General features: G+C 31.0%; 2 protein-coding genes across 3 annotated transcripts; one reads left to right on the forward strand and one right to left on the reverse strand.

Moving 5' to 3' along the window:
• Window positions 1–2,686: 2,686 nt before the first annotated feature.
• Window positions 2,687–6,436, forward strand: LOC105790245 (probable WRKY transcription factor 20). 2 transcript variants are annotated; one of them, XM_052635237.1, is made up of 6 exons: window positions 2,687–2,998; window positions 4,265–4,423; window positions 4,598–5,027; window positions 5,136–5,259; window positions 5,347–5,502; window positions 5,619–6,436. In XM_052635237.1, the coding sequence occupies exons 1-6, from the start codon at window positions 2,792–2,794 to the stop codon at window positions 6,109–6,111; spliced, it is 1,569 nt and encodes a 522-aa protein (XP_052491197.1). In that variant the 5' UTR covers window positions 2,687–2,791; the 3' UTR covers window positions 6,112–6,436. The 2 variants fall into 2 exon arrangements, with proteins under 2 accessions (XP_052491197.1, XP_012473197.1); XM_012617743.2 differs by having other exon boundaries at window positions 4,598–5,259.
• Window positions 6,437–9,961: 3,525 nt separating this feature from the next.
• LOC105790246 (mitochondrial import inner membrane translocase subunit TIM50) lies at window positions 9,962–14,151 on the reverse strand. The gene is made up of 10 exons (XM_012617744.2): window positions 13,768–14,151; window positions 13,591–13,679; window positions 13,126–13,162; window positions 12,324–12,385; window positions 11,561–11,674; window positions 11,350–11,454; window positions 11,155–11,253; window positions 10,625–10,781; window positions 10,364–10,466; window positions 9,962–10,272 (listed from the first exon to the last, which is right to left on the reverse strand). The coding sequence occupies exons 1-10, from the start codon at window positions 14,054–14,056 to the stop codon at window positions 10,224–10,226; spliced, it is 1,104 nt and encodes a 367-aa protein (XP_012473198.1). The 5' UTR covers window positions 14,057–14,151; the 3' UTR covers window positions 9,962–10,223.
• Window positions 14,152–22,998: the final 8,847 nt, after the last annotated feature.

The raw sequence follows: 22,998 nt of genomic DNA on the forward strand, positions 1-22,998 counted from the left end.
AACTCTCAACCGTCAGGCAAGGCACCAAAGAGGGCAAGCCATCAACGCCAACATCTGACATTGTCGATGCCGGGAAACCAATGGAGAAGGTTATACCAGTCAATTTATTTTCGCCACAAAAAGAACATAAGATGGTCCCCAGCTGTAGGAACTGGTACTCGAGGACAAGGTGCAACAGTCGATTTGATTGTCAATCGCACATGTGACGGTGATACTGGAAGAGACCCCATCTCGATATAACAAAACGAGAGAGAGATGGTTTGTCGTTGTATCTATAATCTTCAGTTTGTTTAACTTAAGAGGTGGCAAAGATGTAGATATCAATGAGAGATTTTTTTAGGCTTACATGAAGATTTAGTCTCTCAATGTGTACTTTTTTTTTAATCTTATTTTTGTATTTAAATTAGATAAATGATTGTATAAAAAATGGGTGTCACGTCATCCTTATCATTTTCTAATTATTTCAGTTCTCGATGTTAATAATGTACAGTGGTCAAATAGGATCATTTTCTTTTCGAGACCTTTTACTATTTTTTCATCATGTGGGAGTTTGAATTAATTCTCGTTTATCTACTTCTATCAATATGGAGGGGAAAGGAATGTCGATACTTTGCTACAAATTTTATTTTGTACACTGTAAGGGGTTTCGTTTTTCTATTAATAGGAGTTTTGGGTCTCGATTTATACGGTTCTAATGAACCAACATTAAATTTTGAAACATTAGCTAATCAATCATATATCGCCGCACTTAAAATAATATTCTATATTGGATTTCTTATTGTTTTTGCTGTTAAATTACCGATTATACCCTTACATGCATACATGGTTCTCGGATACTCACAAGGAGGTCCATTACAATACTTGTATGCTTCTAGTCAGAATTTTATTAAAAATAGGAGCAACAATTATGAGTCTATGTAAACCCCAGAGCATAAGTTGTTACACAATTATAGTTATCTAATGAGGTATTTTATCTATCTAGATATGATGTCCATAGGGAATCAACAAAAAATTATCATGTTTCAATTTTTCATTGAATAGATTAAAATAAAAGAAAAGATAGAATTTTAATAAAGCACGCAATGTCTTATCTCCACTAGAACGTTATAACGAAATAAAATAAAGACATATATAAATAGAAATGCTATATTTAGCATGTTTAATAAATATAACCCTTTTCGTATGCAGTTCAATTATATTCTAAATATTTTACTAAAATTTTAAAAATTAAAAGTGGGTAAAAATCTATCTTCTCTGCAAATTGTTTTTTGAACAACGGAGTCCATGAAAAAATTAAGCTCTGGAAAATTAACTCTCTCCTCATATATATATATATATATATATATATATATATATATTATGATTATTTTGTTTTTATCTCAACGGACAGATCAAATCAGAATTCCTTTCATTTTTCTGTTATTCAATCGAATTGGAATATGTAATATCATAATAATGGTAGAAATTGAAATTTTTATATTTTATATAAAACTCCAGTCGACTAAATGGCATTTATCCATTCTTTTTCTGTGTTTATTTATTATAAATACAAATTAAAAATTTGAGTTAGAAGTTGTTTGTTTGGTGGCTAAAATGCCTATTTTTATTTGTATATGTAATAATGTGTAGTTTCTATAAATAAAGTTTCAAACCTTCAAACATAAATAAATAAATTTTCAAATAGGGGTGAAATAAAAAAAATTGAAAGGTGAGAATGAAATTATACATTTTACAATAGTAAAATGTAATTTTACCATTTTAATAACCTATATATTTATAATTTATAAAAAATTAAATTAATTTTTATTGTTATTGAGGAAACCAAAATGTAATCTTACAATTTTTAATTTTAATTTATAAATTATAAAAGATTATAAATAAATAAAAATTATTTTAGGACCGAACCCTACCGGTCTTACGACTTATACGATTTCAAAGCTATAAATAATGAATGTTTATAACCTTTTGAAGAAATTAAGTATTTATAGTACTTATAAATTATTGCTTTCTTCTCATAACAATAATCATGATTAAATTGAATTAAAATTACTCTTTATTGCCATAATGATAGCATAGCTAGGGGGCTGGCAGGAGCCACGGTCTCCCTAAAATTTTTTATTTAGGTCATTTAAATTTTTGAAATTTTAAATTAGTAGAGGTAAAGTTACTTTTTACCATTAAAAATGATAAAAATTTGATTTAATCATTTAAAAATTATGCAGATATAAGTTATTAAAATGGTGAAATTTTATTTTACTATCGTAAAAATTATAATTTAATTTTGACTCTTCTAAACATATTTTATAGCTTAGCCCATGAGTTTAATACATAATATAATTTTTTATTATAACATATATATATATATCCTTAAAAATACACATAATAATTTTCATTTTATTTAAAACTTACTTAAGAAATTTATTAAACTTCAAGATTAAGAAATAATTCTTAATTGATAATTATGAGTTAATTTTATTTCAATAAAATACCACATTAAAACAAGTTTTAAAATAATATTTAAAATGATATAAGATAATTATTAATATTTTAAAAATATATAATATTAAATTTAATTGTAACATATAAATAATAAAAATTATTTAGATATACAAAAACTTGGCCCAACAATTTCAACTCATTTATTTTTAATTTTATAGGAGAACCCAAAAAAGGAAACAATTTCAACTGAATTTACTGTGAAACTCCTCCCATTTTCATTGTAGAAATTAAAAAAGGAACTTCTTTTGACTCTCGGCTCTTCACTGTATATATATATTTTTAGCTTTGGTTTATGGTAATGGAGGAACAAATATTGGCTCCTTCTTCTTCTTTACCTACTCAGCACGTTCTATCGGGTTCGGCTGGTTCTGGTGGAGCTCGTTACAAGCTGGTGGCTCCGTCTAAGCTACCAATCTCAAGGTCGGCTTGTCTTACGACCCCACCTGGGCTTAGTCCTTCGTCTTTCTTGGAATCTCCTGTTCTTTTATCAGATGTTAAGGTTAGAGCTGTTTTTTTAAAATTTTTTTTTTGGATCGGATTTGGGTTATGTTTGTTTCCTGAGTAAATAGAGGAAAGTGGACTTCTTTTTGAAAATTCACTGTTGAAATTGAATTCTTTTCCTTTTTTAATAAAAAAACCCAAGATTTTTCCCTTTTTTTTTCTTTTAAGTGATTGCGGAATTCAGCAATGTGAGGCTTCAAGGATTTGATTGCTAATCTTTCAAAGTAGCTTTTTAGTTTTAGTGGGGAATTTTTTTTTCTTTTTTCTTTTCATATTGGGTTTGATTGGCTAGGCTTTTTTTGCATGATGTGATTTGGATTTAATTGTCAGCTAAAGAGATGCATAAGGAGAAAAATTATGGTTTTCTGCTGTATTTATTTGCCTTATTTTCTTATTTAAAACTTAGATTCTGATGCTTTTGTTATTGCAATTATTAGATAAAATTATTAAATATGGCTCTTAGTGTCCATGGATATTTGTTTTATGAAAAGAGGAATTAGGCTTTTTTTTTTAATGAAATTAATGCAATTGTTGTTTTTCCTCATAATGAATCTTCCCCCTTTAGAATGTGGGAATTATGGAAAATTATATGAGTGCTAGATAGGAGCAGTACAATATTGGTTTGAACTCGTGTTATATAAGTGCTAGATAGGAGCATTACAATATTGGTTTGAACTCGTGTTATTTAAGTGTCTGATAGGAGCTTTAATAATCAATGCCGGTGTTGAGGTCGAGTGGATTGATGGATCAATGCTTCTTTAAGGGCCGTTGTTTTGATTTATATCAAAGGATGAATGTTTTGTTTAATGTTTGATGCAAGGAGAAAATGAAATCAATCTATGTGTATGGTGCATGATCCTCAAATCCTCCAAATACTGAGTTCAAAGCTCACACCCGAAGACGAGTAACATAGAAATGAATTAATGTAAGTTAGAAAAGACACGATTGCCTGTGACTTAATAGAGTATATGACATCACATATAGTTGAATTTGCGAAAGGAATATAAGTAGTGGAAGCTGAAGGAGTTGATAGGTGGTTTTTTCGGACTTGTTTTCGGCATAAGAGTAGGTTAACTCGATGAATATTTTATTGAACGGATTTTGCTTTTATATATCTTTATTTGATTTGTTCTGGAATCTTTTCTTTTGTCCCCCTTATTTGTGCTGATGAGAATAATAGCTGGTTGTTGGTAAATGGAAGCAGATCGGTTATATAAAACCATATCGAGTTAAAAGGTTGTTGATTTGCATCTTGTTCTCCCAGGTGGAGCCTTCACCGACTACCGGTTCGCTGTTTAAGCCTCAACCAGTGCATGCCTGGGTTGCTTCTTCTACATATCCAGAATCTGTTGCGTGTTCTAATGCTTTTGATGAAAGAAATACCAGCTGCTTTGAGTTTAAAACCCATCCTATATCAAACATGGTAACTTCCTGATAAATGTTAATGGCTATTTCAGGATCCTTGGCACACGTAAAACTTAGCAGCCTGTTATAAGATCTTTCTCGTAAAGTTATTGAACACTGACATTGTTATCTAAGTTCATTATGTTCTGTTTGTTGATTGGTATAGCTGACTAACGTTTTTTGCTCGTTCAAGGCATCTGCAGATTTAAACCATCAAAGAAGTGAACAGTCTCTGCACATTCAAGGTCAAAACGGGACTGTATTGTTCGATTCATCAGCTTCAGTTAAGAGTGAGATGGCTGGCCTCTCGAATGAGTTGAGTCTCTCGGTGCCTGTTCATACAGCTACTTCTATGGTTAGTGTTCCTCCTGAAGTTGATGTTGAAGAGTTAAGTCAGATGGGAAACCCAAATATCGGGATTCAGTCGGGGCAGTCTGATCATAGAGTAGGTGGTCAATCCGTGTCATTTGATGATGGATACAACTGGAGGAAGTACGGACAGAAACATGTTAAAGGAAGTGAATTTCCACGCAGTTATTACAAATGTACGCATCCTAATTGTGAAGTGAAAAAGCTATTTGAGCGAGCTCATGATGGTCAGATTATGGAGATAATATACAAAGGTACACATGATCATCCTAAGCCTCAACCTAGCTGTCGATATTCTTCGAGTAATATCGTCTCTGGCCAAAAAGAAAGATCTGACAAGCTCTCATCTTTGAATGGTAGAGATAGCATATATGGCCAGACAGTTCATAGCGTTGAGCCAAATAGTACTGCAGATCTATTGCCTGTCACAGCTAATGATGATAACGTAGATGATGTTGACGATGATGATCCATTATCAAAGCGAAGGTACTTATTTTCCTATATAGAGACTTTAACTTCTTTTCCATCTGGTTTTGTCTGCTTTGCTAAGTGAAACTATGAAACTACGAGCAGGAAGATGGATGGTGCAATCGATATCATTCCTGTGGTGAGACCAATACGGGAGCCCCGTGTTGTTGTTCAGACTCTGAGTGAAGTTGATATACTGGATGACGGGTATCGATGGCGCAAATATGGCCAAAAAGTAGTGAGAGGAAATCCTAATCCTAGGTACATATTGTAAAATCAATGATGATAGAACGCCATATATAGTAGTATTCATATCTTGTTTTGCATAAAGACTCATTGCCATTACTTCATTGTCGCTTGCGTTTGGATTTGTGTAGGAGTTACTATAAGTGCACAAATGCCGGTTGCCCTGTTAGAAAACACGTCGAGAGGGCATCTCATGATCCAAAAGCTGTTATAACCACATACGAGGGAAAGCACAATCACAATGTACCTACTGCAAGGACCAATAGTCATGATACAACCGGACCAATACCCGTGAATGGACCTTCAAGGATTAGATCAGAAGATAATGGTGCCATAAGCCTTGATCTTGGTGTTGGGATTAGTTCTATTTCGGAAAATAGTTCAAACGAGCATCAGCAACTGCATTCTGAACTGGTCCAATGCCATCCGCAGACCGGTGGCTCTAGTTTCAAATTTGTTCAACCTCATCCAATGGCAGCATATTACAGTGTCCTAAACAGTAGCGACATGAATCAGTATGGATCTAGAGAAAATCCAAACCAAGGTCCCGGCGTCGAAATTACACCCTTAAATCATTCTTATGCATTTCCACAGAGCATCGGAAGAATACTAATGGGACCATAAATCCGTGAACAACAAAGGTGACGAGAAATAAAACGTGGACAGGATGCCATTTTTTCGATCTTTACGACTGGTAAAAGAGAAAAGTTAGGATTGAATTCTGCAAATATGGATTGTTATATATATATATATATATTGCTTGAACTCTGAATTGATATTGTTAACTAGACCTACAAAATACTTTCTGATGGGAAATCACGATTTGTATAAATTACAGGGTTTGTACAAAAGTGGAAGTGATACATTACATGTATAATTTTTTCTTACAGGATCAAGTGTTGTAAAAACATGTTCTTGAATTGGAATTTGTAAGAAAATGTTCCTGTTCTTTTCTTGACCATTTGTCAAATCAAGGCTTCTCTACCAAGCATCTAGATAATAAAAAAATGATTGCTTTAGGTCTGTTCGAGAGCTTGAAATATCCAAATCATTTGACCAAATATATGAAGAATTAAATTCCAAGCAGTAATATCAGCTTCACAGGGGAGGAGACCATTCATTCATGGCAATGATTCAGACAAGCTTTGCATCAAGCTACTTCCAAGACTCAAACCAAAGTCCAAAAACTATCTCAAAATTATACATGAATTTTGTCAAAATTTGAGATAATTTTGATTCAAAGATAGACATTTAAAGAAATGATTACAAATAAGTGAAGATTAGAAGCCACAGATCCACTTAAACCAGTTCTCATTAGAGATCAGAACTAAGCCAGATTGTCTAAAGAGAAGCATTTTGCACCAAATCAAAGCTAAACCCCCACAAAAGATGGCGCCATGAATTTCCAGCTGAAATTTTCAAAGGATTCTACCAAACAAGAGAGGGGAATTGGAAAAGACTGACCAGAACTCATTAAAAGCTGAACCTTCAAAATCTGCAAACAGATCAGTGATAAACCCTAGAAGAAGGCTGAGGTCCAAGCTTGAGATTACCCAAAGGCACCAAGATGCAGCTCTGATTGACTGAATTAAGAGAAGCATTTTCACTAATGAAAAAAAAGGGCAATTTTGCTTAGGCTTAAAAATACAATCATTTAGCATAAAAAAAAAAAACAAACTTTTTTCCAAGAAAATTCAGGGTATTCTGTTTTCCAAGTTTTAAAGACTTTTTGTCTTTTGTTTTGATGCGTTGAACAACAGAGATAGTGACAGGCAGATGACGGGGGACAAGGTTTTCCTGGTAAATATGCTTTTAAAAATATGGTAAAAAGGTTATCTAATCCCTTTTAGTTTTGATATTGAACAAATTGATCCTTTTTTAGAAAAGAGGAGCAATCTAGTCTTTCTTAATTTTGGAAGTGAGCAATTTAAGGATAATTTATCAGGATGATAACTTATTCCGTCAATTTGGTTTTAATTTTAAAAAAAATTAATAAATTTAGCCATCAACATTTACACATCTTCAATTTGGTCCTAATTCTAAATTTTTTGATATCCAATGAGGATTAAATTTGTTGATTTTTTAGAATCGGAACCAAAATGATAGAATTTGTAAATGTTGATAGTTAAATTTATTAGTATACCTATCAAACTGGGATAAATTGACAAATGAAAACAAACGCTATGATTAATTGTCCTTAATTGTTAAATGCATCGAAAGCCACTTGTCCAAGTTCATTCCAAAAGTGATTTTTATTCATTTTTTGATAAATTTAATAACTCTTAAGAATTTTAAAATAATTTTATATTTCTATAATTTTTTAAATATTTACTCACATCGATAAAATTTAATGATTAAACTTCGTCAATGTTAATGGATTCACTACATTTGTTCTTTGCTCCATAAATCAATTTATCTTTTGATTAACTATATATATAAAGGTAAAATTCACCCATGGTCACTTTAAAATAGGGTTTATCTTATTTTATAACTCTAATTTTTTTCTCAATTTAGTCAGTCTAATTAAGATAAGTGTTTAAATTAGTCATTGCCGTTAAAAATTCCGTTAGTCCACTGACATATTTTTGACGTGATACATTAGCCCATTGAGTGATTAACACGTGACTTTTTTTTAACTTTTGACTAAAACTATAGAACTCTTTATAATTAGCCAAAACTCTTTGCTTTTATCTTTTGTTTTTTTCTCTTCTCACGGTTTTCCTAAATGACACATTTAGAGTCTCATTTATAGCTCAAGGATAAGTTTCTTGGGGTGATTCTTTATTAATCTAAGCTGAAATTAACAATCCATGTTGCTCCATGAAAATCGTATCGATGAGTTCTGAATGAGAAATTTTTTAATATGATGTTTTCCAATTTATTCAAGTCTTAACAATTATCAAAGATACAAAATTCATTACCATAAGCAGCCAAGTCCACATGATTTTTCTCCTCTGCAACCTCCGTAGCATCTTATGTTCCTGTAAGGTGAGCATCAAATAATCTTTATGATTGATAGAGACCACCAGGGGGTGATGCTTCCAGTGAAATTGGTCTTTCCTTCTAGTCACAACCCTTTCCAAGGTTTTATTGGTGCTCCAAATGCGGCACATGAACCACTATTTTGTGATGGTTAACTTTAGCATATCTTGCCATGTCCTTAATGTAGTTACAGTTTTGTCCTGCTCTTCAAAACAATAGGATTTAGAGAATACAAGGTGCTGCTCCTCAACATTGATGGGAACTGCTGCCTTACATCCATTAGCACCATAGTTCTAGCTTGACGCTTTGTAGGAGGCATTATTTAATCTGCCTCTGGCTAGATGTGTGATTTATGAGGGGGTGGTACGTATATCCATGAATCGCTCTGTTTGGGTTTAAGCTGAGCCAATTTTCGTCCCAGCCTTTCTCATTTTTCAGCTCCGTTTCTCTGTTACCCTACTTCAGTTTCGGCTCAAGAAGTTGGTAATGTCAAAAACAGAGTATTTTATCTTTTATTTTATTCTTTTTGCATTGCTTACATTATATATATATATATATGAAAATGAAATGAATTGGAGAGGATGAGAGGGAAAAAAAAAGGGGCCAAAACAATGGGGAGATCTTAAGAAAGAAGGGGCTGCTTGCAAAAATGGAGATTTACAGTCCCCAATCGATTTGTCAAATCATAGAGTGAAAGTAATAAAGAAAACTGGAAGATATACAAGCCTTCTCATTTAATTATAAAAAAACAGAGGCCAAGGTATTTCTGTAAGAACTTAAGCAATCCATCATATATATATATATATATATATATATATATATATATATATATACACACATTTAGGGTAAGTTTAGATGGACGATTGAGTGCAGTGCGGTACGTTTTTATCTCACGCTACAATATCGCTATAGTATCTAATCTCACCGCCATCGCTGTTTTTACACTAATTGCAGGTAAACGCACCGTTCATCCAAGCATACTCTTCGCTTAAATAATGGGTTTTAATCAAGTCATAAGCTATATATATCACAAGAAATTCTTCATCTTCTTCACTGAAAGGCCAATGGCTTTAGGCAGATGCTGGTAATTAGCTGTTGTTTCCATGGGTTTTAAAATGATTTACTATAAAGCCAAGATGATTATAAACAAAAAACTTGATTTATAGCTAGGAAATCCGGGTTTGTTGAGCAACATTTTTCAGGTTTTGTTTCATCTTTCACTAAATGGATGAAAAAAACCTCTCTAGAACCCCCCAAAACAAAAGAAAAGGAAAAAAATGTTTTGAGCTAATTCTAAGTAAAAAAAGAATACTATATCAATCACTCAATGGGTTAATATGCCACATTAACAATCTGTTTGTGAATTAACGGGATTTTTAACAGTGATTAATCGAACAATTATTTTAATTAGAGTGGCTAAATTAAAAAAATAGAATAATTAAAATTGGATAAACTCTATTTTAAAGTGACAATGGGTGTAATTTACCCTATATATAATATAAGCTATGCTCAAAATTTTGATTTCATCAAACAATTTAAAGATATTAGAAGCTTGCCTACATCTAGGCAAAAAAATAATAAAGTTATTTTGTCAAACATTTAAATGGTGCAGTGAAAAAATGGAATTCACCAAAGTATGATTTATCAAAAAAAATAGTTTTTTTTTTTTACTGGCAAAATTGGAGCTTGAAAAACTTGGACAATACCGGCTTTCACATTCTTTTGCTTCCATTAAACTATACATAACTCTCTCCTCATCGCCACCAGAATCGACCTTGCTGCTGCCTTTGTTCTTGCTTTCGCCTGCATTATTATCACTCCGAAATCAAAATGTCGTTTTTTTAAACAAAATGCTTAATTTTGGTAATACATAAGGGTAAGAAAGAAACTTCACCTCTGATATTCTTTAGAACGCTCAAGAAACTCTTTCGCGAGATCTTTTCTTTCATACGATTGTAATACTTGTCTGATATCAGCTGGACTATTGCGCGCTACGTCTGTGGAAATAAAAACCAAAACATGTAGTACCAATCAAGAGAGACTGTTTAGATCGATCAAAAGTAGACCCTATTGACTACGCCAGTTGGCACACACACCAGATTAGATTTGAGCAACGGCAACAGGCAAAGAATAACAGAAGTAGCATAAAACTTACATTCAAGAAATGGAATAAGATCCAAAAGTGCTGTATCATCTCCCTCGAGCTTAAACGGCTTAATAGGAACACAATTTTCAGGTTGAAGGCTAGACTCAAATGCATGAGCACTCACGTATAAAATCTTGGCTGGATTCCGGTTAAGCTTCGAGAGATCCTGTCAACAGGAACTATTTGTTAAATGAATACTCAAGCACTTAAAGACATTATCTCATAGATTAATGGGTAAACTACACGAGAGGTCACCCAACTAAGGATTTTTTTCTTTTTTGGTTACTCAACTATTCAATTGTCCTTTTTTGGTCACCAGCTCGCTAACGTAAAAATGGAAACACCCTAAAATCTAAGATAGTTGGGTAGCCAAAAAAACAGAATTGAATAGTTGAGTAATCATTTTTTAACTTTTCATAGTCGGGGACCAAAAAAAAAATCCATAGTTGGGTGACTACTAATGTAGTTTACCCTAGATTAATACACTTAATTGGGGGGGGGGGGGATGCTTCCAAAGAATGTGATCAATTGTAACATACTCTATAATGCTTGCCATTCTGATATTTAGTATCACCCCTTGATAGCCTATATCGTATACAATGGTTAGGGTCCAACCTTTCGCAAACAGGATCGACATACTGCATATAACAAAATGAATACAAAATTAAATTGCAGGTAACATCAGTTATCCAATGCTCAAGTATTCAAAATGGTTGCCACAAAGGCAAAGCTACCATATTCATCTGGTCGGAGTAAACAACAATTTCATAGAACTTCGCCAAGTGTTCCAAAAAGGCATCAACTCCAGGTCTTTTGAAGGTACGCCAGCCTCTCTCTCGCTTTTGCCAACCGAAAGGGAGAAAAAAAAGTAAAGAAAAGATAATTAGACATTAAAACATGAGCATAAAAACATGTTGTTCTTGAGGATGCAAGTCAATTTCTTACCTTCCAATCTGTATAAAGTAATGTCTCGTTAAGATCTAGGACAAGCGTAAAAACATGTTGTTCTTGAGGGTGCAAATCAGGAAGAAGCTTATCTGAGGTTGGTTCAGTAAATTCCTACAATATGACATAGTAAGTATAAGAAATAAAGAAAATCTTAATGCTCATATGAAGAAGAAAGGTCAAATTCTGCTATTAGACCTTATACTTTGTGTAAGTTGTGGATTTAGTACCTATACTTTAATTCGGTCATTTTCAGTCCCTCTACTTTTAGAATTTGAAAATTTTAGTCCTAACCAAATGAAAACTACTAAATTCATTAAGTTCTGTTATTTTCAAGATTTGACGCGTCAAACATATTATAGCATGTGTAATACCATGTCAGCTTGTTATTTCCACATATTAGTCACAAAAAAAATCAGTTAATAGATTTAACGGCTGTTGTATTGAAATTTCAAAAGTGGAAAAAATATAGTGACTAAGAATGATCCAGTTGGAGAACATAGACTAAATTTATAACTTTACGCATGATACAAGACTAATAGCATAATTTAACCAAACAAATTTAACTGCTACCATTTGGTCAGGACTAAAATTTCAAAATTTGAAATGTACAGGGACTAAATTGATCAAATTAAAGAACAAGTAGTAAATCCACAACTTACACAAAGCACATGGTCTAATAGTAGAATTTGACCAAGAAGAAAAAAAAAACAGTCTGACAATACTAAAAAAGCCAGAACCAAGAGAGAAGAACAGCACTCACCAATACGTTTTCTTCCACCAACCTCCTGAGATCCAGATAGGATTCAAGTGCTTTAGCTGGAACTGGAATTTTACGAGCAACAAAGACGTGAACAAATAAGAGTGGAAGCAGAACATGTAAAGAAGTCGAGCATTGAACAAGTTAACAGATAGCAATTATCATCAAGTAATGAATTTTTTTTTTTGCTGGCTCAACAAATCCATTTATGATGAACCCAATAATTCTAAAGAAGGTAAAAATACTATGTAGGCCCTTGTACTAGGAGTCAGATTGCATTTTGTCCCATCTACTCAAAAAATGGGTAAATTAATCCCTGTATATCAGATCCAGTAGCAAATTGGCCCATCTATTAAAAATTTCATTCATTTTTCTGTTAAAAACAAGTCATTGTATGTCAGCATGAGGTATATGTGGCACGCCACACGTAACTATCTAGTTATTCCGTCAACCACGCCAACTTCTAATAGTAGAAATGGATGAAAGTTTTAACAAAAAAGACCAATTTGTTCTTTGATCTAATGTACAGGAACTAATTTTCCCATTTTTTGAGCCATTTTTAGAGGAAAGGGGGTAAAATGCAATCTGACTCCTAGTACAAAGGTCTCTATAATACTTTTACCTTCTAAGGAACATTTATGGATGCATTTAACTAAAAATGCTTACACAAAAGGCAAACATAACTCACTTTCATGCAAATATTCTTCTAGTTATTAGGTTAACATAAAGAAGAAAGAGTGTAGAGAAAATTGTTGCTATGAACAAAGAAAAGAGCAATAAGAAATAAGCATAATAGAATCCTCACCTGTCATAGCAGCAGAGTAAAGCAAGCCTCGATATTTCTGAGAGAAAAAAAAGAAATGGAAAACAACTGATTCATTCATAGGAGCAACAAAACAATGGCCATATCAAATTCAGAGGTGAACGGTCATTAGGCCATCCCAAAATTTTTGAAACTTTTATAATTAGTGAAAGTTCCCGTTAAAACTTTCGAAACTAAAAAAAAAGAAATTTAATTAGACTCCTACATTTTTTGCAAATTCTCAGTAAATCCCTCAAAATTTTAAAAATATTCTAGTTAGGCCCCTACTTAAGGCCAAGATTCGCCACTGATCAAATTACAAAGAGTAATCAAAAGTGTTAAGCATATGAGTGAGAATCAAATTGTAATAGACCAAATATATGCATTACTGTAAAAGGCATTATTCAAACACTAAAATAAAATGAGAGAAAATCGTTTTTAAAAAACCCCAAACAAATTCAAACATACATCAATAGCAGATGCATCTTCACTAGGAGCATAACTTGCTGCAGCCCGCAATGCCTTTGCCTTCTGATCTACTTCCTCGTACGAACACTCTGCAAATATATATATATATAATCATCTAAAAAACACCCGCATTCTTAAACAATAATACAAATTAAATCACAAAAAAAAGGAACTTACTGTAAGAGAGATAACCAGCATAGCCAACAGTTCCAGTGACAGCTCCGACGAGTCCGTACTTGAGAAAGCTCCAAAGTTTCCCTCCCGAAGCTGGAGGGAAAGTTTCCGGGGCCGGCGGAGGATGAGGCACCGGCGATTGATCGGAAAGAATGGATTGTGAAGCAATGACCGTTTCTTTAGACGGAATTGAAGATGAAGTATCCACTCCTGAACTAAATACCCTTCGATTAATGATCTTTGAACTGCATTTATGTGAACTTATTCGCGATGGAAGAACAATCGAAGACATTTTTATTAGGGTTTTGATTTTGGGGTCTTGAGTTGGCTTTGTTTGATGGAGGTTTTAGTAATTGTTTAGGGTTTTTCGGGTTTTACAGATCGAACCCGACACAAGGGTTATTTTTAATCGGAATGTTCGGAAACTAGTTTGGGACAATCTTGCTGTGGAATAGTGGAATCTACATCCGGAATGGGCCAAAATTCTCTTTTGTTGTCTCGTTTAGCCTTTATCTAGTGGTGAAAATTTGTTATTAAATTATGGATTTACTCCTTGTATTTTAATTTATTTAATTTTAGTTTTTATATTTTCAAATTTTCATATTATCATTTCCTAAATAATAACATTTAAACATGTTTAGGTCAAAATTTACTATTAGTCTTGTTGACACCATTTTTTTGATAAAACGGGGTCGACTTGGGTTTTGAAAAATGAAAACAAAAGTGGGAGTCGCCACCAATCCTTTTTGATGAGGTGTGATCAGATCATCTCGAAAAGTAGTTGTCTTTAATAAACGATTTGATTTTATTAAAACCACAATTTTGGTCCCCGAAATTCAAAAAAACGGGTTCGAGAGTCGGTTACGTACGAGGAAGGATTAGCACCCTCATAACACCCAAAATTGGTACCTAGTTGATTAATTAATGTCTTAGTATCAAAAATTGAAAACTTTGAAGAGATTTAAAATGTGATCTTTTGTAAAAAAAACTTATATAAAACAAATTACTTATTAAGACCCTCTCATTTTGAAGAGAGAAAATGTCACACCGAATGAGTTAGGGCATGATATTTCACCATCTCAAAAATAAGATTGTCCAAAAAATTAATACAATAAAATTTAAAAGAATATTCAATTGTTTAAGACGGATGAAGAAATCATAGCCCAATACAAATTCCAAACTTTGAATATTACCTTTATTATTTTTTTTAGAAAAATTCTCATCTCGAGAAAACAACATGTCATATCCAATATGTTAGGACACGACATTTTTGAACTCCTGAGAATATGTTTTTATTTAACCTATGCTTTGATTTTAAAAATGATTGGTTCTTTAGACTTGTCGAGAAAAATCGAAACCCAATAAATTAAGGTACGATTTCTCGAATTTCAAGTTACAAAATTGCTTAATACAAAATATCGGACAAAGGTTAATGTAAAGCGATTTTATAGTAAAATGTAAAATGAATTACAGCGCTAATGTGCAACAAAATAATGATGATGACAATGATAAATATAAATAACAATAATAATAAAGTTAATAATAATGAATAGTCAAAATTTGAAAGTATGTGTAACAAAATATAAATACGTAAATAAATAGATAATGAAATGACAATAATAAATGTAAAAGTTGAAATAAAATAAATCAAAATAAAAAAGAATAATAAGAGTAAAAACAAAATAAGATAAAAAAAACAAGACAAACTAATTAAACAAATGAGTAAGTAAATAAATGAAACTAAAAATAATTAAAAATGTAATAGTGAACCAATAAATAAATAAACGAGTAAATATTAGGTAGAACAATTTAAATAATAATAATGGGTACATAAATAAATATTTAAGTAAAACAATTTAATAATGATAAAATAAATAAAAATATAGAAACAAAATGAAAACATATATAAAAAATATACTAAAAAAGAGATAGTTTTAAATACTAAAGCACCAATAAATAGTAACTATGTATTTTAAAAAAGATAGTAAAATATAAAATAAAATAAAACAAAATATATACAAAGAAAATAATAATAGTAATGATAATATTACATTAACTAATTTAATAATAAAATAGCAAAAATAACAAAAAAAGGGGGCCGAATTGAAACTTAAAATGAAATTTGGGGGCAAATCAAAAATAAATAAAAACAGGGAGGACCATTCTAAACACGCGCATAACATAGAGGGACTAAAAGGGGAAATCTCCCTTCTCCTTCCAAAACGACGTCGTTCAAAGAAGGACCAAACTGAAATCTTAGAAAAATTACGGGGTAAAATTTAAAAACAACTAAAAGTACTTGATTGTAACACCATTAAAAAGCAGAAAGACCGATTGCGCAAATATCTCCACTAAACGAAAACACGCAGATCTTCAGGCGCGGGTCGGGTCGCGCGCGGGTCAGAGTTAAACGGCGTCGTTTTGGAGTCTGTTAACCTTAGCCCAAAACGGCGCCGTTTTGTACCTCTATTTAAACTAAAATTAAAAAAAAAATCATTTTTGCCGTCCCCTTTAAAAAAAATTAAAAGCCTCCCCTTTTCTCTCAAACACTACCCTTTTCGGCCTAGGGTTTTCGGCCGTTGGCCGCCGTCGGCCCCGCCGTGGGCGGTGGCCGGAGTCACCCAAAAGTCGAGTTTTTAAACCCAGTTCCAAACACGCGCAAAAACTCACCCTTATTGGCCGGGAGGCCAAAGGAAAAAAAGTTCCCCCACGCACTCTCTCGATCCGATTTCGGCGACCCAAAAGGGTCTCCGACGACCGGATTCGCGGGGCGATTCCAGGTACTTTCTTTTTCCTCCCTTTTTTATTCGCTTTCGTTTATATATGCAGAGAAGAAAAATAGAAGAATAAAAACAAACAAACAGATCTGAAACAAAAACAAAAATCACCTTCATTGCCTTTTTTTTTTTGCTTTTTATTTTCTAAAAATGTTCATAAAAAAGAAGAAGAAGGAAAACTACATTTTCATTCGGCCTTTATAGCCTGATTTTACATATTATTTTTATTTTCTATTTTTACTGTTTGCTGTTGTGTGTTTGTTTCTCACTTTGCAGGTCTGTCAGCGGGTGACAAATAGTAGGTGGGGGCGGTGCAAGTGGCATAGCAGAGGCGGTGATGGGACTGGCGGCGCACCTGTAGCAAAGACTAGGGTTCTGAAACCCTAGTTTTTTTCATCGGGGTTGGGCCACATTTTTATGTTTGGGCCATTGGTTTATTTATTGGGCCCAGGCAAATGGGCTTGTACAAGTCTAATACAATTCTTAAGTAATTCAGTCTAATACATTTTTAGTTATGACTTAAACGGTAGAAATTAAATTCGTTAACTAAAATATTATAGTTTTCTTTATGATTATTATGTGAAAAAACAATGTGACATGTCATTACACATGTGATAATATATTTGTCACATAAGATTTGGAAATAGCAAAAATTAATGCCCATGATTCGTGTTAGAATTGAAATTTTAAAATTCAAAAAAGTATAGAGACTAAATTTACAACTTACACATGATACAATGACTAGTAGCAGTATTTAACCTTATCAATAACCTATGCTTATAGTTAGAGGTGTTCATGGGTCGAGTCGAGTTTAAGCATGTTATAACATACTTTATGCTTATCCAAGTCTAACCAAGCTCGACACATGTACCTAAAATTTTGCTCCAAGCTCACCTATATTTGTAAATGGTTAACTCAAACCTATTTTAGGGCCGTCCAATTTATTTTATTTTATTTTTAAAAATATATTATTTTTAATTTAAAATTTAATAATTCTTTAGATTATTAAAATTTTACTTATAGATAACATTTTTGTAATGTTTACACTGTAGTATTATTTATTACTATAGACTCTTTTTAATGTGTTATAAGTTACATAATATATTATATTATAAAGTTAAAAAATAAGTTCATTCAAGTTGGAGCCTTTAATATTCAAGCCCAAAAGTTACTAATGTTTTAAATGGGCTTAATTCTTTACTCAAACCTTCTTAAATTTCGGACAGATTTAAATTGAGTAGATAACTCAACGTCTACTTACAACCTTATATGGCTTTCAATTCTGATCCTCTGAATTGTACCGGTATTTTCCATAGTTTGGCCAGGTGTTTTAGCATGAGATTTTCATGAGCTTTAATTGCATAAAACAATTTTTAATCATAGGGTATTATTTGATACATTTATGGTGAAAAGTTTTAACTCCACAAGCAGAGTTGAGATTTTGCTCTGTGTTCTTAAATTATATTTAAATTAAAAAAAAAAGGCATGTGGCAAAACCTCAATCCACTTGTGGAATAAATAGGAAATGTGTTCTTAAATTATACTTGCAACATTTATCATATATTGTATAATGAAAAATTATTCCATACACCGCCTATGGAGTTTTTTAAACATTACAAGCGGATTAAGGGATTGACAAGTATATTATAGGATGCATAATATATATATATATATATATATATATATATATATATATACATGATACTTGTCATATTTTCAATCTATTTGTGAAATTTAAAAAATTTAGAAGCGATATATCAAATAATTATCTATATGTAATTCTATAATCACACAAGATATTACTTTTGAAATGTTTATTTATAAATAAAAAATCATAAATTTTCAAGATTAATTAAAAGTCTACTAAAACAGGAAATAAGCTAGCTTTCCTCTCTTTGCTTGAAAGAATGAACAACCATAAGAAATTATTTTCAAAGAGTGTTGTGTTATATAATAATTAATTATCTCTTGATTGATGAGCAAAGTCTTCTAATGCTTGATTGCTTAATTCTATGTAATGTTTGATGTTAATTTAATTATTTTATTTTGGTTGGAATGTATTTTGATTATGAGTTAATAATCAATTTTAGTTATTAATATTATTTATAAGTGTAATTGTATTTGTATTCGTAAATATATTTATAATTTTTAAAAATGTACTCAAGTTTTCTCTTTCCTAAAAATAATAAATTTTCTTTAAAATCTTGTCTTCTCAAACTAAGATTTATGATTTTTATTATTGATTTATACAATTAACTTTTTCCATGATAGTTTCATTTATTTACCAAGATTTTTGTTGTTACACTTATAATAACATTCGATATTTAGATATATATTTTTAAATTTCCGAGAATAATGTCAATTATTGAGATTTGGATCACATCTTTAACAAAATTTAACAATGTAATTCCATTGATTGAAAATTATTTTCTTTAATAAAATGTGATTGATAGATTTTTATGAATGATTTTAAATATTTTATTGAAATAACATTTTAATTAAAATTATTATTATTTTATTTAGGAATAAACATAATTTCATTAAAATTTGATTGAAAGTTTGTTATAGATAACTAACTCAACAAAAAAAGTATATTTCATAATTATAAATGAAAAGTTATTCAAAAGGATAAAATAAAATATAAAAATCAATTATTCAACAAATTGTTTTATTATAATGAAAAATGGTTATAAAGAGGGTTTATATATAAGTTTGATGTCTTATTTCATTATTAGGAGGTAATTAAATATTTTAAAATAATATTTATATACTTTTTATAATTAATTTTAAAAAATGGTTATTATTAAATAATAAATTAAATAGGAAAGAATCTACTTACCCAACATAAAATTAATATCTCTTACACACCTCCATAAATATTTAAACAATTTTTTTTAAATCCAAATGCTAACCACTTACTTAACCACCATTAGACAAATTATTGGTTCCAAAGAAACTATGAATTAGTGTTGAGTAATTTAAGCATTAAATATTGGTTTAGATTTGACTCAAAATATATTTAAAATACACAAATTAGATTATAAATATCTGTATATTTATTATATAGACCGTTTTAATTTAACGTGTTAAAGAATAAATTGTCGGATTCAAGCAGTCCATGTTGTAGGTGCACATGCTTAAATATGTTCAACATTAGATTTCAGCTAACATTTAACGCCTAAGCTAATGGTTAGGTTAACAAAAAGATCTAGTTGATACGAAATTGATACTTTAAGAATTTAACCAAAATGTTTGAAAGTTTAACGACCAATTGCCAATGTGAGCATAATTTGGGAATATCCAATAAAATTAAATAGTTTTGTTAGAACAATTTTTAGTTGGTCGCCCCGTTAGCCAGTTCATCTTCTTCTTGTCATAGATGATTAGAGTTGGGAGGAGGCAGGTTTTTTGATGAAGAAGTAGGTAAAATTCCAGTATCTGGAGGGCAACCCCCCTTAGGAGGGTATTTAGAAATGTGTATAAGAGGTTTTTTTCCAGGTCAGGTTAAGATATATTTATTATAACTCTATAACAATTTGTCCTCCACCTTGTTGAAGAAGAGTTATAAAGTGACTCTTCTGAGATAAAGTTACACGCGTGCAACATGTAATTAAGGGCTTACTACATAAGTTTTAACTCGAAAATTTATTGAGTAAATTGTTATAGAATTATAACAAAATATATCTTAACCCGATTCGGAATCCGACCAGAAAAATATCCTCTTATACACATTTCTAAATACCCTATTGAAGGGGGTCAGTTCTTTAGACACTGGACTTTTACCTTATTTTTCATCAGAAAACGTGTCTCTTCCCAACTCTAAACATCTATGACAAGAAGAAGATAAATTGACTAATAAGGCGACCAACTAGAAACTGTTCTAACAAGTTTAAAAATTAAAAGTTAATTATAAATATCGAGATTCGAATTTCAAAAATCACTGGATATCACACTTTGAGAATAATTGCTTACACCATCCATATTAGTTAAAGTTCCTTTTTATGCTTTGTTGTTAGGTTAGTGTACTCACCAAAATGATAAAATAGAAAGAAAGCTTTGATGCTATAATAAAGCGTGTAAATAAAGCAAGCAATAAAAGTCAGTTTGTGAAATTTTACATTTGGACTATAACTAAAAGTTGGTTGGATCTTTTGTCGGTCGGCCATAATTTAGAAATTATTACAACTTTTTGGGTAAATTTCATTGCAGGTCACTCAACTATTATCTTTTTTCTTTTTTGGTTACCTAACTATCAATATTTTAAATTTGGTCACTTAACTATTGCTCATTTTTTTAGTCACCTAACTATTTTTTTAATTTGGTCATTTAACTAATCAAAATTTTGTTTTTGAGCCTATTTCCGTTAAATTGAGATTATTAATAATTTTTGAGAATTAAATTGAGAACTAATCAAAATTGGTAGTAGTTGGGTGACCAGAAAATTAATACAAAAAATTAATATGAAAAAGTCGAGAACTGAAGCGAATCAACCGAATTATGATAGATAGTTCAAAAAAAAAAAACCCGATTGAACTGAATTGTTATCATCCCTATTGACTAAAATGTAAAAATTTTAACGTAATAGTTTGCACTTTGCACGATAATCCACATGTATTTCATGCTATTTTTTAATTTTTTTAATTTTTTATATTATATTTTAAAAATATTTTTATAATTTTAAAATAACGAAAAGGTCTAATGCATTTATGGGTGAGTATTCGATCGAATCAAGTAAAATTTTTTGAATTAATCGAGTTAATGAGTCTTATTTTATCATCCTAACTCGATTTGTTCAAATCATGTCGAGTAAAATGAAATTGAGTCTAGTTGAATCAAATGAAATTATTCGAGTTAAATTACACATGTAAAATTAAAATTTTGTTACAATATGATTAAATCAATGTTAGAGAACATAAATTTGAAACCATATATTTCGAAAACACTTTCAAAGCAAAATAAGAAAAAAAACACTTTAATATGATAAACTTCAATAATTAGTTTACTTAGTTGGGTCCCAAAATTATTATTTAAGATTATTTAATATTTTATAAAAAATTTGAATTTTTTATAATTTTTGTTAAGAGACCAATTTGCTCATTTTCAAAATTGATAAGGACCAAAAGTATATTTATAACAATATGTTATTTGAGTTATTCAATTGTAACTTGAAACTCAATTTACTAAAAAAACACCATATAACTCGATTTGATTAACTCAAAATTTAATTTTTTATTTTTATTTTTTCGAGTCAAATTGATTTTTACTCACCCTTAAATAACTCTACAACCTCCTTATTTCCTAATGTAATTAACAAGGGTATGTGATCAGATGTAATTTTTTGAAGGTGTAAAACAGTCGTACCTGAGAACTTGCACTCCCATTGAACGTTACAAAGAGCACGATGAAACTGCCCAAGGAGTCCCCCTCTCCTCCAAGTGAAGTTGGGTCCCTTGTAACCTATGTCAGACAGATTGCAGTTAAAAACCATATCTTGAAAGAGTCGGCAGACAGTTTATTGCTTTAACCGGAGGCATCTAAGCCTTCCTCCATATCATCCGCCGCTGGAACCACTTCCCAATTCATCAGTAATTTTAATGCTTTAAACGGTATGCTAGAAAACTTTTTTGGACGGAATTAAAATTGTATATTTTTACGATAGTAAAAATATAATTTTATCAGTTTAATAATATATATTTTACTATTTTAAAGGATAAATTAAATTTTTATTATTTTGGAGATAAACGTACATTTTACCATTACTAATTTAAAATTTTACGAACTATAAAAAAAGCCTAAATAAAAAATTTTTCGTTTTAGGGGAGATGGGGCTCCTACTAAATTGTATATAATGGTACAGAATAAGTTAATGGCTGCAATGGCTTAAATAAGAACAACTGTTTATGCGTTACTAATCTAACAAAGATCTACATTAGAACTGAATGTTTCCTAAAATGCTCAAAGAACTTACTATAGTGTAAACTAAGTTGTATTCTCAATGCATGTGTACATTGTTTATAATAACTTTTAAATTTTTTTATAACATTAGTAATTTATTTACTTTATTTCACACGAGTATAGCATTATGATTCCTAATTTTTATTTTTTGATACAATGTTTAGAATTTTTCATAGCACTTCTTCAATTAGGATAATGCGTTTTAGCACACTCGAACTCACATCCGACAACGTTACTTTATTCCCTCAATTGTTTTCAAATACTAATTAATTTTTCAGAAACCCCTAACCTAAATCCCAATAATGTATCAAAGCCATCAACCTCAAATCGGACCTAAATAGTTTGACAACAACAAAGTTTCAAATTATCAAGTTAAGGTAAAATGTCAAATCCCCAATTTCCAAATGGCAACATTGAATTGCATCCACATCACATAGTTTCTTAAAAGGCTGGCTTTGCTTGCCTCAATACTTGAATATTATTTGCATGCAAACAAGGGATA

The sequence above is a fragment of the Gossypium raimondii genome, chromosome 8 (genome assembly GCF_025698545.1).
Source record: "Gossypium raimondii isolate GPD5lz chromosome 8, ASM2569854v1, whole genome shotgun sequence".
Lineage (NCBI taxonomy): Eukaryota > Viridiplantae > Streptophyta > Magnoliopsida > Malvales > Malvaceae > Gossypium > Gossypium raimondii.

Bases quoted from the DNA above. Each gene is read 5' to 3' on its own strand.
- LOC105790246 (XM_012617744.2), bottom strand. From the start codon at position 14,056: ATGTCTTCGATTGTTCTTCCATCGCGAATAAGTTCACATAAATGCAGT. The intron at 13,680-13,767 runs GTAAGTTCCTTT...ATATATTTGCAG, and splicing joins TGCTGGTTATCTCTCTTACA to AGTGTTCGTACGAGGAAGTA. The intron at 10,467-10,624 runs GTAAGTTTTATG...TTATTTCCACAG, and splicing joins TCTTATTCCATTTCTTGAAT to ACGTAGCGCGCAATAGTCCA.
- LOC105790245 (XM_012617743.2), top strand. From the start codon at position 2,792: ATGGTAATGGAGGAACAAATATTGGCTCCTTCTTCTTCTTTACCTACT. The intron at 2,999-4,264 runs GTTAGAGCTGTT...TTGTTCTCCCAG, and splicing joins TTCTTTTATCAGATGTTAAG to GTGGAGCCTTCACCGACTAC. The intron at 5,503-5,618 runs GTACATATTGTA...GGATTTGTGTAG, and splicing joins AGAGGAAATCCTAATCCTAG to GAGTTACTATAAGTGCACAA.